The sequence below is a fragment of the Sceloporus occidentalis genome, unplaced genomic scaffold (genome assembly GCF_023333645.1).
Source record: "Sceloporus occidentalis isolate IW3139 unplaced genomic scaffold, rSceOcc1.0.p SCAF_7, whole genome shotgun sequence".
Lineage (NCBI taxonomy): Eukaryota > Metazoa > Chordata > Lepidosauria > Squamata > Phrynosomatidae > Sceloporus > Sceloporus occidentalis.
Window position 1 is genome coordinate 34,392,382 of NW_028316987.1, and position 16,215 is coordinate 34,408,596.

Below are 16,215 nucleotides of genomic sequence, written 5' to 3' on the forward strand. Positions count from 1 at the left end.
TTATCTCTGCCTCTGTATGACATGGCTTTCCTCCCATAGTACAAGATGAAGGAGGCTAACTTCGAACATTTAGAACACATGCTGGGGAGGAAGTATAACCCACCTGCATTTTCTTTCTGGGCAGTTGTTTAGAGTGTTCCAAACAGTCTGCAAAGTACTTCTTTCTGGTGATATAAACTTAGACAGAGAATTAACTTTCTCTGCTATACTTTAAAGACTTATTGTCCCTATCACAGCTAAGATTGCCACGGGGCTAAATGAATGGCATGAACCTGGCCCAGGAGCACATTTTTATTAGGCAAATCTATGGTGCAATTTTAAAATGCCTTCCCGTACAGTAAAATCTGTTCTGGTGCCTGGAAATTTTTAAAGACAAAAATAGAAAAGAAAAAGAAAGAGATAAGATATTAACCTCTGACGCAAAGGAGCCAATCCATTGAAATCATCTCTGTCACTAGCCATATTCAAATTTAATTAACTTGTCATTAGGACTACATGTCAGAATTGTTTGTTGTTTGTTGTTAACTGCCCTCAAGCCAACCCCGACTCATAGTGACCCTGTGGATGAAATATCTCCAAAACTCTGTCTTCTACTGCTCTGCTTAGGTTCTGTAATTTCAGGCTTGTGACCTCCCTAATTGAATCTATCCATCTGGATAGATGCCTCTCTTTTTTCTTCTCTTTCTTCCCTTTCTAATGTTCTCTACTTTTCTACTGTCTTTTCTAATGAATTTTACCTTATCACGATGTGGTTGAAATATGACAGCCTCAGTTTAGACATCTTGGCTATTTTTGTCTTTTGGGCTTTCACAGTATCCTCAGCACTCTTTTCCAGCACCACAACTCAAATGAATTGATTCTCTTCTTATTTGCTTTCTTCACTGTCCAGCTCTTGCATCCATATATGCTGATGGGGAATACAGTGATTTGGACAGTCTAACTTTAGTGCTCAGTCATACATTTTTATTTTTTTAATGCTCTTGTCTGGTTCTTTCATAGCTGCCCTTCCCATTCCTAGGCGGGATACAAACGGGCAGGGGAAGACGTCTTGGAGGTGTATTCTGCTGAATACGGAGCCTCCAGACCGCCCGCCCCGGGGGCGTGGCTCAGGAGATGGGGCTTCCACATGGGGGGCAGTGAAGACGCCTCACCTGGGGCCATTTCTGATCCGCAGTTTCCAAACCACCGCCTCGGAGGACGCTGCAAAGAGAGAGGCAGCTTCCTCACGGGTGGCCAAAAACGGGGCTTTTTTTTTTTTCCTTTGCCGGCTGGCGGATGCGCAGCTGCAGCGCTAAGCAGCGGCGGCAGAAAGCCTATGTGCACATTTAAAGTGCCCAAGCCCCTTTAAAACTTTTTTCCCTGCTTTGCCCAAGAACAATGGTGGTCTCCTGCCAGCTGGTGATCAGCTGGTGTTGGCATCCTTGTCCACTTGCACTTTGCCAGTGTCACCAGCATCATGGATGCCTCCTCTCCTTTGGTCCCCGCGCTCTTGCTGAATCTGCAGTGCACAGCCACAGCTGTCGCTGCTGCCACCGCTGTCCCCCTGCCATCCCCCATCACCTTCCTTGTACATATGTAAATATTTACAGTTTTAGCGGTTTTTATTGTTAGGTGAAAATGGCACAGGAATGTGTGTAGGGGCTCACTTTAAAGTCCAAACTTTCCAAGCAGCGCATGCGTACATGTTGCTCTAGGGTTAGGGTTAGGGTTAGGGTTAGGGTTACGAGTCTTAAAATGCGCTGCAGCTGTGCTACAGCTTCCACACCTGCATGGCAGCTGACGCTGCAATTAAAGCCTGACTGCAAACTGCGCATGTTCCAGGACCCCGACTCATTATGCGACGCAGCAGACACGGAGCTTTTAAATGGGCAACTTAAATTAGTGGTGTAGCAATTCTGACGTACCGGTGCAGCAGCTTACAGACGGAGCTGCGCAGCTGCGCATCAAATGGAAAAGAAGCGGAGAAAAGCAGCACCTTTTTAATGCCGCTTCTTCCCGCTTGGGGCATGCAGGGGGCGTGTTCATGGCGGCATTCAGGTAAGGCCCGTCTGAAGGCTCTACCTTCATGACGTCATGAATACACCCCTTTTTGCCCGTCTGTATCCCGCCCTAGTCTTCTGATTCACTGACTGCAGTTTCCATTTTGACCAATGCTTGATCCAAGGTATGGAAACTCTTTAACTATTTCGATTTCCTCATTGTCTAGGCTGAATTTACGTAGTTACTCCATGGTCATTATTTTTGTTTTCTTTACGTTCTGCGTTAAGCCTGCCTTTACACTTTCTTCTTCAACCTTCCTTAGTAATTGTTCCAAGCCTGTGATGCTTTTTGTTAGTAGTATGGTGTCGTCCGCATATCTTAGATTGTTCATGTTCCATCCTCCTATCTTCACTCCTTCTTCTGAGTCTAAACCTGCTCTTCTTATATTATTTTCTGCATACAAATTGAACAAACAGGGTGAAAGAATGCATCTTTGCCTGACTCCTTTGCCAGTAAGAAACCATTCTGTTTTTCCATATTTTGTCCAAACAGTAGTCTCTTGTCCTATGAAGATTTCTCTTCAGGACCAATAAATGTAGTGGCGCTCCCATTTCTTTATGAATTGTACATGCTTCCCAAGTGGTTTAGCTACATATTCATGAAAGCTATTTTTTCATGTACATGGTCATATTGGATGTACATGTGCACATGTAGGGACACTGTGTGCATGCTATTTCTAGGGTCAGATTGTCACACAGAGCACTAGGAATGTGTGAATGGCTTCTCTGTCTAGATGGGAATAGTGCACACAGATGATTAGTACTGTCAGGTATGATAGTTCTGAACATCATCTTTTGGGGAATTTGAACTCAGACTTCCATTCCCTTGTCATGCAAACAAATGATTCATGGTATTAAAGCTGACATTGTTGAATGTAACAATAAACTACAATTAGTTGAAACAGGAAGGAGATGCTCCAATCTGTTCCTCACCACCAGCTGTGGTGGATTAGTGTTAAGTCTGAACAAGGTCAGTATCTGTTTGTGGAGTTTGGTTACTGATTGAAAATGTTTCAGATTAAAATAAATCACAGAAATCAACAGAAATTGTTAGTTACTAACAACAACTTATCCAAGTCCCATTTCCTTCAATCTACTACTATTTTGATTCCAACTTTTGTTTCAGCCCTGGACATTATGTATTCCATATTCAAATACTGCAAGCTTAAAAATATTCATTTTTATTTTTTTTTTTAAAAAAAAACTTGCCTTCTTCTCAACTAAAAGTCCTGAAGCAGCTAAAACATCTATAAAATTTACTTGTGAATAATAAAAGACACAGTTAAAACTACCATCAACCAAAAACAAGCAGAAAACAACATTAAACTTTTAAAAAATACTTAGATTTTTGTCTTCATTTACTCCCTCCCTGCTTCTCTTTTTTTTTTTGGATCTATGATCACTAATCAATGTCAGTAAAGTTATTACATATTTATTAAAGTAGTTCTCCCTATCATCCCCCTCTTCCAGCTTTTAGAGCATTTCCAAATGAGGTGACATGCATCATTTCTGCTGAGTTCCTGAAAAGGCACTGAATTCCTTAAAATTGAACTCAGCCCGGTGAATGTAAAAGACATAAGCAGTCAGCACTGATGACTAAAAAAGATGAATGAAGTAATGGTGATGCTGGTGAGGCTGTTTGTCTCCAATGTGCCATAAATAGTGAAGCAAAATTAAAATTTCTCAAGCAACATCAGCTATGCATGAAAAAAGGAATGTGTGATGAGAAGCAGACAGGATCAGAAGTTCAGGGAGAGGTGCTCACTCTAAATGGAAAGGAATATATCCCCCACCACCCCAAATTCTGTTGTTGTTGTTCCTATTGTGTGAGATCTCCTAGCTGCAGGAAACAATGTCACGCCGTGCCGATTTCCTTAATTTCCTGCAAAATCCCTCAATGGAAGTCAACATTGTTCAAAGAACATTCTTCTCTGTCCATAGATCTAATCCTCCTGGATCTTCTTCCAACCACAACTCTGGCCCCCCACTGCATTGTTAACAGCCAGATAAAGAAGAACTACAGTTAACAAATTATATGTTATTGCACATACACTCGCATTCAGTCAAATGAAAGCCCTACCCCCACCTCCATTTTTAATGACTTTTTCTTTCTGAGAACTAGTAACAAACTATAGCAATCACTTAATAACTTTAATGCACTTCTATGGCCCTGCAAATTTTATCAACATTATGGTTTATTTTTTATTTAGTATTTGTATATATACCACATCTTTCTCCAATGAGATCAAAGTAGCATATATGGATCTTCTTCTCATTATACCCACAAAACAACCCTGTTTAGTTCATCAGACTGAGCTAAGTAATTGGCCATGTGAGAACCTTAAGATGCACTCTAACCACTGACCAACTCCCCCCCCCCCCACTTCCATCTCTCCCTATCTCTGTCCACATGATGGCAAGTCAGACAGATCAGCCGTAGATATAGACAGAATTTTTTACATGCTTCAGTAACTGAATAATGCAGGTAACTAGATTGTGAGCCACGTGCACATTTTGTGCTGTTCAAGGACTGCAGAGAGTATTTCTTGCCAGTTATCTTCTGAGTTTAACAAAATAGTCCAGACCAGAGTTGGGTCCTGACAGACACTCATGGGGGCAAAGCTGATGGACAAAAAGAAGCAGCCAGAAGCTGTTCCCAGCCTGATTGCCCCAGGGCCACAGCAAACACATGTCGCAGCCCTGAGAAAGCCTCCTGCCACAGCCCCAAATGGGAGCGGAAAAGATCTGCTCCTTTGGGTCCAGATTTGGGCTGTCTTAAGTGGCTCCAGAGTGGCCCCTGGGTAGCAACCAGGCATGCAGAGGGCATACATCATGGAAACGCCATGCCCCATGAGCACCTAGAAGCTGCCCCCATCAGCCCGTTTGTTTCACACCATGATTTTATGTGCGAAAGTCTCTATTCTCATAGAGTAGATGGTGAGCACATAGTCATCCAAGTGCTTTTTATGTTGTTTGGAGAAGGAGATGGAACCTCCTTTGGTGTCGTTTTGATTTCTTCCAGTTTTGTTCTCTCTGAATAATGTGAGTAGTAGATTGCTATGGAAGAGGGAGCCCTGCACAATCAGGGATTTATGTAATGTCATCTGAGATCCTACTGGTGGCACTGACAAGAAGCCAACAGATTCCAATTAGTCACCATAAGAGCAACACTTTGGGCTGTATTGCAGTGGAGTCAGTGAAGGTCAGATCCTTTTTCTTTCCTTAGAAAGATCAGTAGCCCATTTCCACCACAGCTTGTCACCATAAGAACTGTATAACATTAAGAATTTAGTTTTCTTATTTTCTGTCATATTTTTTTGTGTTGCACCTTTTTAGACTGTAAGCCTGCGAACAGGGACTGTCTTGATTTTATTGATCTGAAAAATCATACCAGCTGAAAAGCAGCTTACATACGCTTTAAACTGATAATTGACTCAGTGACTGGATCCATTGGAGATTTGCACACAGAGGCTTTCCTGTCTCAGCTGTTTGGGCACTGCAGCATAGGCAACATAGTCTTGCTGAGATAAAGTCATAAACATAATTTGAATAATGACCAGAAAGCCACTAAACAGTGTGACATTTCATTCCTCTTGGACCTTTCAAGGGAAAATGAAATGTAGCTTCAGAACGAGTACTAATATTGCTTCTGGAAGCAGCTCATCTCAAAATCACAGTACTGGAAAGTGCTCAAGGGAGTGAACACTAGAAACTGGTTGAGCAGGGCTCGAAATCTTCCACTGGCAGGGAAATTAACTCATAATCTTGGAACAATCAGAGGAACAAAAGGCTTAGGCAAGTTCATTTTAGTCTGGTATCCTTTTATTTGCTTTGCTAACAAAACGAATCTCCTTATGGACCTCCACAGACAATGACAAAATTTTGGAGGAAAGAATCCTTTTAATAAGCCTATGTTTAAAATAGTCCAAATGCATTTAGGTCTTTTTTCAATATTTCTATAAATATTTTAATTTTAAAAACAAAGCCATAAATTCCATGCATGCTTTCCCTCCGAAAGGGTGCTACTGTAAAAGAGAAAGAGGGATTTCACAGTGCCACCAGCAAATAAAAACCTTGTCAAATGTTTGTTCTTCCTGTAATTCTAAGAAGCACCAACACTGGAACAAAGTGGCAGAAACTGTTTCACTGTCTCCTTCCTTTGTGTTCTTTTAGCAAGTGGTTTTCATTTGCTTCTTAACAGGCCACAATAACAATCCAGAAAGTCCTGTGAACAGGGCTGGTTGTACCATTAAGAAGAATGAGGCAAGTACAAGAGGCAGCAGGAAGATTTGCATTTCCAAAGCACAGTAGGAAGACAGTTGTAATTCCTTTTAGCCTCCTGGGTCTCTCTGTCACACTTCTACATCTTATGGCCAGGCTTGACTCAACTATAGCCTTACTATGGTATGAACAGGCAAAGGGGTAGTCTAAGCACAGAAAGCCTTGCTAAGATGTGTTCCTTCCTCAGCACCAACCCATATTGCAAAATGGCAGCTGGGAATGAGATGGTGAATATATGGGCATTAACTTTTGCTTTTGCTACTCTAGGTCTGCCTCTGGATAATCATGATGCCTCACAACACCTTTACAAAAGGTTACAATCTGTTCAGTCTGGTAAATCCACAGGGAGAGGAGGGAAATATAAATTATTATTATGATGATTATGATTATGATTATTAGAAGTTACAGAAAAATTTGCTGGAAAAGGTTCTTTCTCCTGCTCCATGGACAGAGGGAGACTACTATGCTAATAGCAGTAAAATGAATTAATTCAATGTATAAATTGTTTGATACAACTTTAATGGCCATGGCTTCATTCTATAGAAACCTGGGATTTGTACTTTTGAAGGCACCAGCACCAGCACACTTTGGCAGAGAAGGCTAAAGACATGGTAAAAATACAAATCCTAGGATTTCATAGGCTGGAGTTACAGCATTTACAAACTACAATGTTTCTACAGTGTAGATGGACCCGTAGATAGAGAATGTGGTTTCATGGCCAACTGTCTGAAAAATTTTGTTACAGTCTGCCTTCTTTAGTCTGCCTAAAGAACACCAATTGAAATCAAGGGAGACTGGAGAACAACTTTGCATCCAGCATATATAATAATGGCATTTATATCCAGATTTAGTATGGTAGGCTGGCAAAGGACACATGCAAGCTATCAGCCAATATGAGTATGACTGCTGCCAATAAACTTGCAGACATGAGCATTTAGAGGAATGTGTAAATGGAAAATTCTATCAAAGGGAGCTGATAAGACTATGTGAACTATTTTTGCACTTTATATGCTTGGGACATGACCACACTGGCTCACTGTATTCATGCATATTCAACCCTTCTCAGCCAGGAAAAAAATACCTGTGCTTCTTCTGCACAACTAATAAAAACATTTAGCTGTCTACTTCAGTATAAGCCCTTAACTGAAGCTCATCAGAATGGGACGTCATCAGAGAATAAGACCGTTCATTTTAACCTCACTACACTGTTGCAGATTTTGACTTTTAATAAGTGGATAATAGTGTGGGTGAAAAACCACTTTTCTTCCTATTTTTGCAGTCCTCTTGACAGCCATGGCAACATCCCTTTTCATTCCTTTCCTGTTCTTGCAGTATGATCTTGTCTCACGAGGAGTATCTCTTTTCTCAAAGAGAGACTGTGGGCTGCATGTAACATGAACAGGTTATTGCTACCTGATATTTTCTTCTGAAGGAATCAAGACGTTGTTTGTTTTTGTTTGTGGGGGTTTTTGTTGGGTTTTTTGTTTGTTTTGCTAGTTTGCTTCTTTTTACGCAGTTAAGATGGCAGCTTTTCAAAAGTGACAAATGAAGCTTTCAAATATATTACATGTTTTTGCAGGCAAGGTGATTTCTTATTGAAGTACAACTCTATCCATTTCTAGCCAGAAGGAAGCCCCACTTAGTAAATGTTAATAGGATGCAACTTTATGCTTGGGTGTAAACTATTATTATTCAGTTCAAAAAAAGGAAAATAGATTTGACCTTCACAGTGGATAAAAAGCAAATACCTTTGGAACAGTAGGCCTTATCTTGGGTACCACCACAGAAAAAAGCGGCCGCCCGACTCGGCGGGCAGGCCGCTTTGCCACAAGAGCAGCAGCAATCCACCCCAGAGTTCCTCTGGGGTGATTCCTCCACCCTGATTGGCTTGCAGGGCGGAAGGGAAGGCCCTTCCACCCCGCAATGCTCTAGGACGGGCAGAGCGGAACTCTGTGGTCAGGAGTTCCAGTCCTCCAGAGCAGCTCATTGGTGGAGCTGCTCTGGAGGAGGGACTCCCGAGTCACGTCATCGGCCAGGGCCGGGTGCCTATTTAAGGCGGTGCGTCCCGGTCCCCGGCATCATTTGCAGCTTGGCTCTCCCACCCTCCCACTGCTTGGGTCTGTGGGTTTCTTGTCACAACTATGGTTCAGCAGCATAGGCCATGGATCTGCATGGTGTGGTACCAGGGCTACGGAGTTCTGGTTTGGGAGTCATTCGGGACCCAGGGGCGAATAGGGCAGGCGTTGTGGCCATTGCGGGGGCCATAACGCCGGAGCGCCTCCCGGTGACTAGGGGCTTAAGGAACAAGTGAGCCCATGGTGGCATGGTGGTCATTTGGCGTTCCTTAGCCCCTAGGTCATCCCAATGCCTGGCGGTTACCAGGCTTATTGCTGATCAGACAAACATGGGGTTGTCTGATCTCGCAGATCCTGACCTTATGCTTTGTGCCAACCCTACCAATTGTTTGAGTTTGATCAATACAGTTGTGGCCTTTCCTCCAGCTCTGTGTCTTGGTGGTTATTTACAGCAGCCTCTCAGGCAAAGGTCCTACACTCCCCAGACACTGCTGAACCTCTGAAAGTATGGCAACTCAGAAAATAATATCAATTAACAGAAGTGATCATATGACCAATAAGATATGTTCAAACTACTTCATTACTGTAAGTAATCTGATTCTTGTATTCTGCACTGATGTCTCTGAGTAGTCTTCAGAGGTATCCTCCAATACAGTGGGTCCTTGTTCTCCGCTGGGATTTGGTTCCAGGATCCCCTATGGGTACCAAAATCCATGGATGCTCAAGTCCAAATACAATGACATAGCAAAATGGTGTCCCTTTTATAAAATTGAAAATCAAGGTTTGATATTTGGAATTTATACTTTTTTAGTATTTTCAAACCATGGATGCTTGAATCTGTGGATAAAAAATCTGGGGATAAGGATATATTGATAGAAAATAAATTTGTTAGGTTTGCCTATCTTAACAAAAATATCCCTTTCCCATGGCATAAGCATGACAACAGGGTGGATACGTGCCTCAGAAACTCAAAATCCCCAGGGCTTACAGTAGATTTAAATGAAGAAAAATAACATCACATAACCATATGGACATTTGATAAAAAATGTACACAGCTGAAAAATATGTTTATTTGAAAAATGCACAAAACTGTAAGCTAGAAAAATATGTTTAAAAAAGTGGATGTTGGGAGGAAATGCATACAAAACCTATTGTTATGTGACTTCAAGCTAGCTACAATTCATGGTGACTCTATCCTAGGGATTTCTTGACCAGACTTATTCAGAGAAGTTATGCCATAGTTTTCCACTAAGGCTAAGAGTGTAGATGCTCATGGCTATCCCAGATTCCTCCTTCAGCTCCCAAACCAGCATGCCACACTGTCTCTTTTACTGTATATAAAATGTATGCAGTAGAAAAAATGTTCAAGGAAAATGTATATGTAAATTTCCATGTAAAAATGATGGGAGAGTTCTTGTAACTCGTTACAGAACTGGAATGGATGAAAATGCTGGTGGGATTCTTCAAAATATAACAAAGGTAATTTTTGAGAAATTTAACTTCTTAACTTGATATCAAGGGCTTAAATACCCTAAAGGCACCAGATTCCATATGATCTGGAAGCAAAGCAGGGGTAGCTATGGTTAGTACTTGGATGGGAGACTACCAGTTGCTGTAGGCTATATTTCAGGGGAAGGAACTGGCAAAACCACCTCTGAAGATTCCCTGCCCAAGAAAACCCTATGAAATTTAGGGGATGCCATAAATCAACATGCTACTTCAAGGCACACACAACTTGACGTCATCGGATTAGAAATGTATATCTGATGATGGCATATCAGATTATTTTTAGGATCTATTCTTCAAAAAAATTGAGTCCTGACCAGCAATAGTTTAAATAAGGACTTTATCCCACCAGGCACGTAAGGCACCCCAATTACAGTTAGTCTAGGAAACATAAGCATACCAGGTTGGGGGCAGTCATTATTGCACAGCTCTTCCAAATTGCCATGGTGCTGCTTCCATACCAGCCTCTTTCTTCTGTATGCCAGCATCCATAGCCCCATGTCCCTGCCCTATTACCCTCCTAGCATGCCTTTGGGTCTGTATTTATTAATTTATTATTTCTAATTTTAGTACAATTGCACAATCATGGCAATCCATTAATTAAAAACATAAATAAATAAAAGAAACTGGAAAAAAGAAAAGAAAAACAGCTTGCTTTGGAATAGTGACGGGGAGGGGAGGAGGAACATAACCATGCCCTCTTGCACCATGTATCTGCCTGCACATTGGAACAGCGCTGTGTAAATTTACAGCGCTTTATAAATAAAGGTTAATAAATAATAATAATAATAATAATAATAATAGCTTCAGAAGGATCTTATCACATTCACTCAACAGTGGAAAAGCAGTGCAATTGTGAGTCATTGATAGACTCTGACTATCAATGAAAAAGAGCACCCCAGCAGTGGATGGACTACATACCAACTACTGGACAGATACTGCATCCTGTGATAAGATATGGCTATTAACACTACTATTCTAAATCCACTTTTCAAACTTGGTGTGATAAAGTCCTGAGTACTCTCTTTTTCTTAATGTGCTTCACTCAGTTCAGCATAAAATATGATTATGCAGTCAAAGCTAGTAGAAAGGACTCTATTTGCATCACAAATTACTCCTGCACCACATTTCAAATTTACTTTATGTCTATCTCTAAGTCATCACAAAAAGTAACAATAATTAACTTTCTTTTAAAAAAATTATTCTCAGGAGACTTTCTTTCTTTTTATCATAAGGGAAAATTCCGTCCTTCTGATTCAGCCGTATTTTGCCATTTCATACAAACACATGAGGCCACAATTTATGTAAGGCTCAAGGTAAACCTAAAACAAACACAGATGTGCAAATACACACTGCTTTTTTTCCAGATTAGTCCAACTGACTCCAGGGTAAGCAATTAACTTCAAAGGGACTACTGTGGAATAAATGGTTTGAGGATTGCCATTCATAGATAGTTTAGCAGAAACATTTGTAAAAACAAAGAGTAAGCATTTCATCAAATCTATGCTCAAGATTTTTTCTAGATAAGGGTCCTCAAACTTGTTCAAGAAAGTTTTTCGTAAGCTATGCAAATTGGAAGGACTCCTCTCTTCCCCAGGAACTGGAGAGATATGGTCACAGGAGACAAGGAATGCTATACACTCAAATGAAAAAGAGCTAGATAACTAATGCAGTAATAATGGAATGGCCCTTAATAATTTATGGCGCCTTTGACTGGTGCAAAGCATTGTTAACCACCTCCTGATAAAAACATATGTTACTGGGCAGGGTTTCCAAAATATTCACTGTCTTCCAGGCAGAACGTGAACTGTTCTGACTAGGGGGAAATTCATGTCAACAAAGACTTCCATGTCATAGTCTATGAGTCAGGCCAGGGCAACTAAGGCACAGAGAAACAAAACAGGCCATAATTATTAAATTCCCACTTTCTGGAGGCTTGCTGAACTCAAATCTCATTCAGAAAAGAGCCCCACTGGATCATAGGAAATCATCTGACCAGAAACATGTTTCCCTAAGGAGAGCCCTCTCTCCTTTCGCCGCCTACCTGCCTTACCCTGAGGAGTGACAGGGGGTGCCAAAATATTTCTTACCTAAGATAGCCAAATACCTAGAGCTGGTCCTGCCCTCCCAACCCAAACAGTTGCCCCTAGTCCAAGGCCCACTATCCTCACAGCCCAACAGTATCTTACTGGTTAGCCAGGACTCCATTTACAAAAACATCTCAGAAGAGATAGAATTCAATCAACATGGTGCTCAAAAACAATGTCACCATTCCAGAGCACCAAAGTATTCACTTTCTATCTTGAGAATCTGAATGGTAAGATTACTGATTGCGAGCATATGGAATTTACTGGTATTTGCATGTCAGTCTTATGCCTGTTTAGCTGAAATAATTTTCTAGATATTTCAACATCTATTCCAGAGAAGTACCAGTGCATACTTTCCTAATTCAGAAGTGGGGAATATTTCTAGCCCTAGAGGATTCATGCCATGCTATTTGGCCAGCTGAGGCTATACATAAGCACATATAAATGCACACCAGGATACACACTGTGTGAAACAGTGGGATTGATTCTGCAAGGAAACATGATGCATAAAACTGACTGTCCATTTCCCTTTGCGGTTACAGTGGCAACTACATCAATAGCAGAGTATTCAAGCTGGCCATACCAGTGGTCTTTGAGTGCCACATTTATGTGACAGATTGCCCACTCCTTTCCTAAAAGTTGGCACATCAAAATGGACAATATCAACCAAATATTTTTGAAGATTGGGGATGAAGCTGTATTCAGAATGTGGGAAAGACTTCCTTGCAGTATTTTGGGTTCCACAGGCACAATGGTTTGATTGAAGGTGCAGAGATCCAACTGTTGATGCAGGACATAGAGCACATTCTGTTGCATGCAAGGTATTAGCCTGATTTCAAAAGTGCTTCACTTTAAATCTTAAGAAAACAGACCAACCTGGAACAGCAATCTTCCCTGCAGTTGGATGATTCATCGCCATAACAAGTCCGTTGTGAAGAACCTAAAAAACAACAACATATATAGCATTATAATAATAAGCATCACTGGTTTTTTAGGTGTTACAGTCAGTGATATACAAAGTTCTAAATTAAAAACAACATTCTAACTCCAGTCTCATTAGGTGAGGAAAAAAGGATACATTAGAATTATATGTGCAATACTGGAAGCTGGTGAGTTTTCCATTTTTTTCAAAATTGTTACTGTTCTGTTCAATTATTATATCTCTATTAACTGAAAACAAATGAATACAGATGCAAATATCTTGTCAATGATGGTGAACGATTTCTCTAGAATTTCATGGCTTCATGACAATTAATTTTACTTAACAATTCATATTCCAGATTGTAGTTTTACATTCCCCAGAAGGGAAGTAATGGAACTGTAAACTTTGCTCTTTCCATTTTGCATCGCTATATCAATTTAAAACCTTTAGTTATACAGAATTTTCTTTTAAACATTCCTCCCCTGAAAAAGAAAATGCATCCAAAAAAGTCACAAGTGAAATATTTAAGTGAAATGTAACTACTCAAAAAAAGGGGGAAAAAGAAAAAGAAATCTCTCCCCATCTCTTCAAAAGAGAGCATGCATTAGTTTTATGAAAAATCTATGGAATGACATCATTACGATACATCAGAGGGACATTTCAGTTGTGTTGGCCCATTTATTTCAGGAACTGAAAAAGCCCACCCAAGTGAGAGAACGACTAAACACAAGTACCATTTAGAGAGCGAGAGGAGTCTCTCCCAGTGTAGACCACAGGAAATGGTCATTGCGAATCTCACATATTCTTCACTGGGGTTGGGGAACCTGTGGTACTCGAGGTGTTGCTGGACTTCAAATGGCAAAAGCCCTAGCACCAGAACCAATGGCAAAGAATCCTGGGATTTTTAATTCAAAAACAATGGGAAGAATTTAGACTGCCACATATGCATTATTGCATGCCTCATCCCTGTCCTTTGTATTCTTGATTTGTTTCTGCTGGCTGTAGCCATTCATGCTGTATGACATCATTCACTCTACTATTCAAAATCAGAATATTATATCTTATAATTGTTTGACTGTACTGTTTTTAACTGTTTTAATGCTTGAAAATTATATTTTGTATTCTTGTATCTTATTGTTATTGTTGGGTTGTAATCCCACCTCAATCCACCTGGGAGAGGCGGGAAAATATTATTATTATTATTATTATTATTATTATTATTATTATTATTATATTGAATGCCAGTTTTCTGCTCTTTCAGACTCCCTACCCTTTTTCTAGCCCTCCCAAAAGATGAATTGGCTCTCCTGGAAACCTCTAGAAGCAATGATTCAATTTTTAAGGCACTCCCCTCCACACACACAGTTTCCCATTTCAAAAATACATTTTTTAAAAGTAAAAGCTAATTTGGTGTTTTTTGGCTGTCTGTAGGCAGGGACGTAGCCGGGGGGGGGGGAGGTTTTTGGGGTCTGGACCCCCCCTTCCGTTAGATAAAATGAATGGTGTGTGCTGCTATGCTGCTGTATCCAAGCGCCATTATAATGGCGGCACTTAGTCTGGACCCTCCCCCTCCCAAAATCCTGGCTACGACCCTGCTGTAGGCCATCTAGAGAATCCAAAGGGGAGAAGATTGGCCAGAACTGCCTACCTCTGTCTGTAGGAGCCCTGGTGGTGCAGTGGTTAAATGCCTGTACTGCAGCCACTCACTCACAAACTATAAGGTTGTGAGTTTAATACAGAAATGGCACTATGTCCCAGAAAGAGTAATGGCATGTGCACCCATCCCCCTGCATGCCGCCGTGCCACTGCGCCATCACGCGCACGAGCCCCATTAGCTTTAAGGGGCTTGAGCTTATGCTGCATTTCCCTTACACGGGGGGGAGGGGAGGCCGGAATGAATCCCCCGAGTAAGGTAAGGGACTACTGTACCAGCAAAGGGCTCAAGCTCGACTTAGGTTTGCATCCTTCTGATGTCACTAAAATGAGTACCCAGATTGTTGGGGCCAATTAGCTTACACTTTGTAAACTGCTTAGGCAGTGGATGAAACATCTCCAAGACTCCCTATCCTCCACTGGTCTGCTTAGTTCCTGCAAATTCATATCCGCAATCTCCTTAATAATGTCCAACCATCTAGCATGCAGCCTTCCTCTATTTCTACTTCCCAGCACCTTTCCTAGCATTATTGTGTTTTCCAATGATTCATGCCTTCTCATGATATATGTATACATATATGTAAGTGAATTTGAGGCTGTGCATATGACCTTGTAATTTAAAAGTATCCTTTTGATTTTGCTAGTTGTTTAGGTCACAGCTATTGTAATATACAGTAATTACACTCAGTTAGTACCATGAGTACAAAAAACATACCTAAGGATTCTGTAGTGTGTAATACAGGAGGAGGTCAATGCATGGGTGGGAGGTGACACCATGAGTTACTGCGCTGGGTGACATTAAATCTAGTGATGCCACTGTGACCTGCCAAATGTGTATGTCCTGAAACCATCCAAATAGGCCCATGCTTGGCATGGATATCATGAGCTTCTGAGCTGCACCTGATAGGCTAGTCTCTAGCAGCATGTTGAAGTCACCCAGAAGCAAAAGTCTGAGGGACTCCAACAACAGCTCCAAGACCAGTTCAGGAAGCTATTAGCTCTCTGCTTCTTAACCAACAGACCTCCATTGATTCCAGCAGCTGCTGTGAGCAGGCCAGGCTGGGATTCATTACATAGCAAAAGTTACAGTGCTATATAATCATACAAAATTCCACCTTTCTCTATTTAATATGTGTCCTCTTTTCCTCTCAGACCAGTTGCTTTCAATTCAAGCTTAGGTTTTTCCAGTTGCCTCTTCAGCAGTGTTGAAAACCTTTTTCCCTGCAGTGTGGCTCCACAACACACCAGTAATATTTGTAAGCAAAACAATAAATGGGATTAAACAGCTGTTAAAAACTAAAGAAGCAAACTATAACAATCGTCCTTTAAAATTATTTTAAAATCGTTACCAGCCCTGGAAAGTCTTTTAAATGAAGGCAGGATATAAATAGAATTAATTAAATAAACAGATACAGTTGAAAGCAAACAAATAATAAAGTGAGCATCTGTAATCATTTATGTGCCCAGTTAGCTGCCCCAACCATAAAATTACAAAGGAAAAAAAAAAGATGCTACAGCAAGCAGTGCCTGTTGCAAAAGCTCCTAGCATACTTGTGCAAGAAAAGGTCCTGGTGAAAGGCATGTTTGTTTGAATCTCCATTGTTTTATGTTCTTTGATTGGTCATTTGAGAGCTCTGGCCTTCAGTAGTCTG

General features: G+C 40.9%; 1 protein-coding gene across 2 annotated transcripts in view; it reads right to left on the reverse strand.

Moving 5' to 3' along the window:
* SUGCT (succinyl-CoA:glutarate-CoA transferase) overlaps positions 1-16,215 on the reverse strand; it is a 374,021-nt gene that overhangs the window by 50,951 nt on the left and 306,855 nt on the right. For both annotated transcript variants that reach the window (XM_089532567.1, XM_089532566.1), the window contains exon 13: positions 12,865-12,928. In XM_089532567.1, coding sequence (XP_089388693.1) covers positions 12,865-12,928 — 64 coding nt within the window. The remainder of the gene's footprint in view (positions 1-12,864; positions 12,929-16,215) is intronic.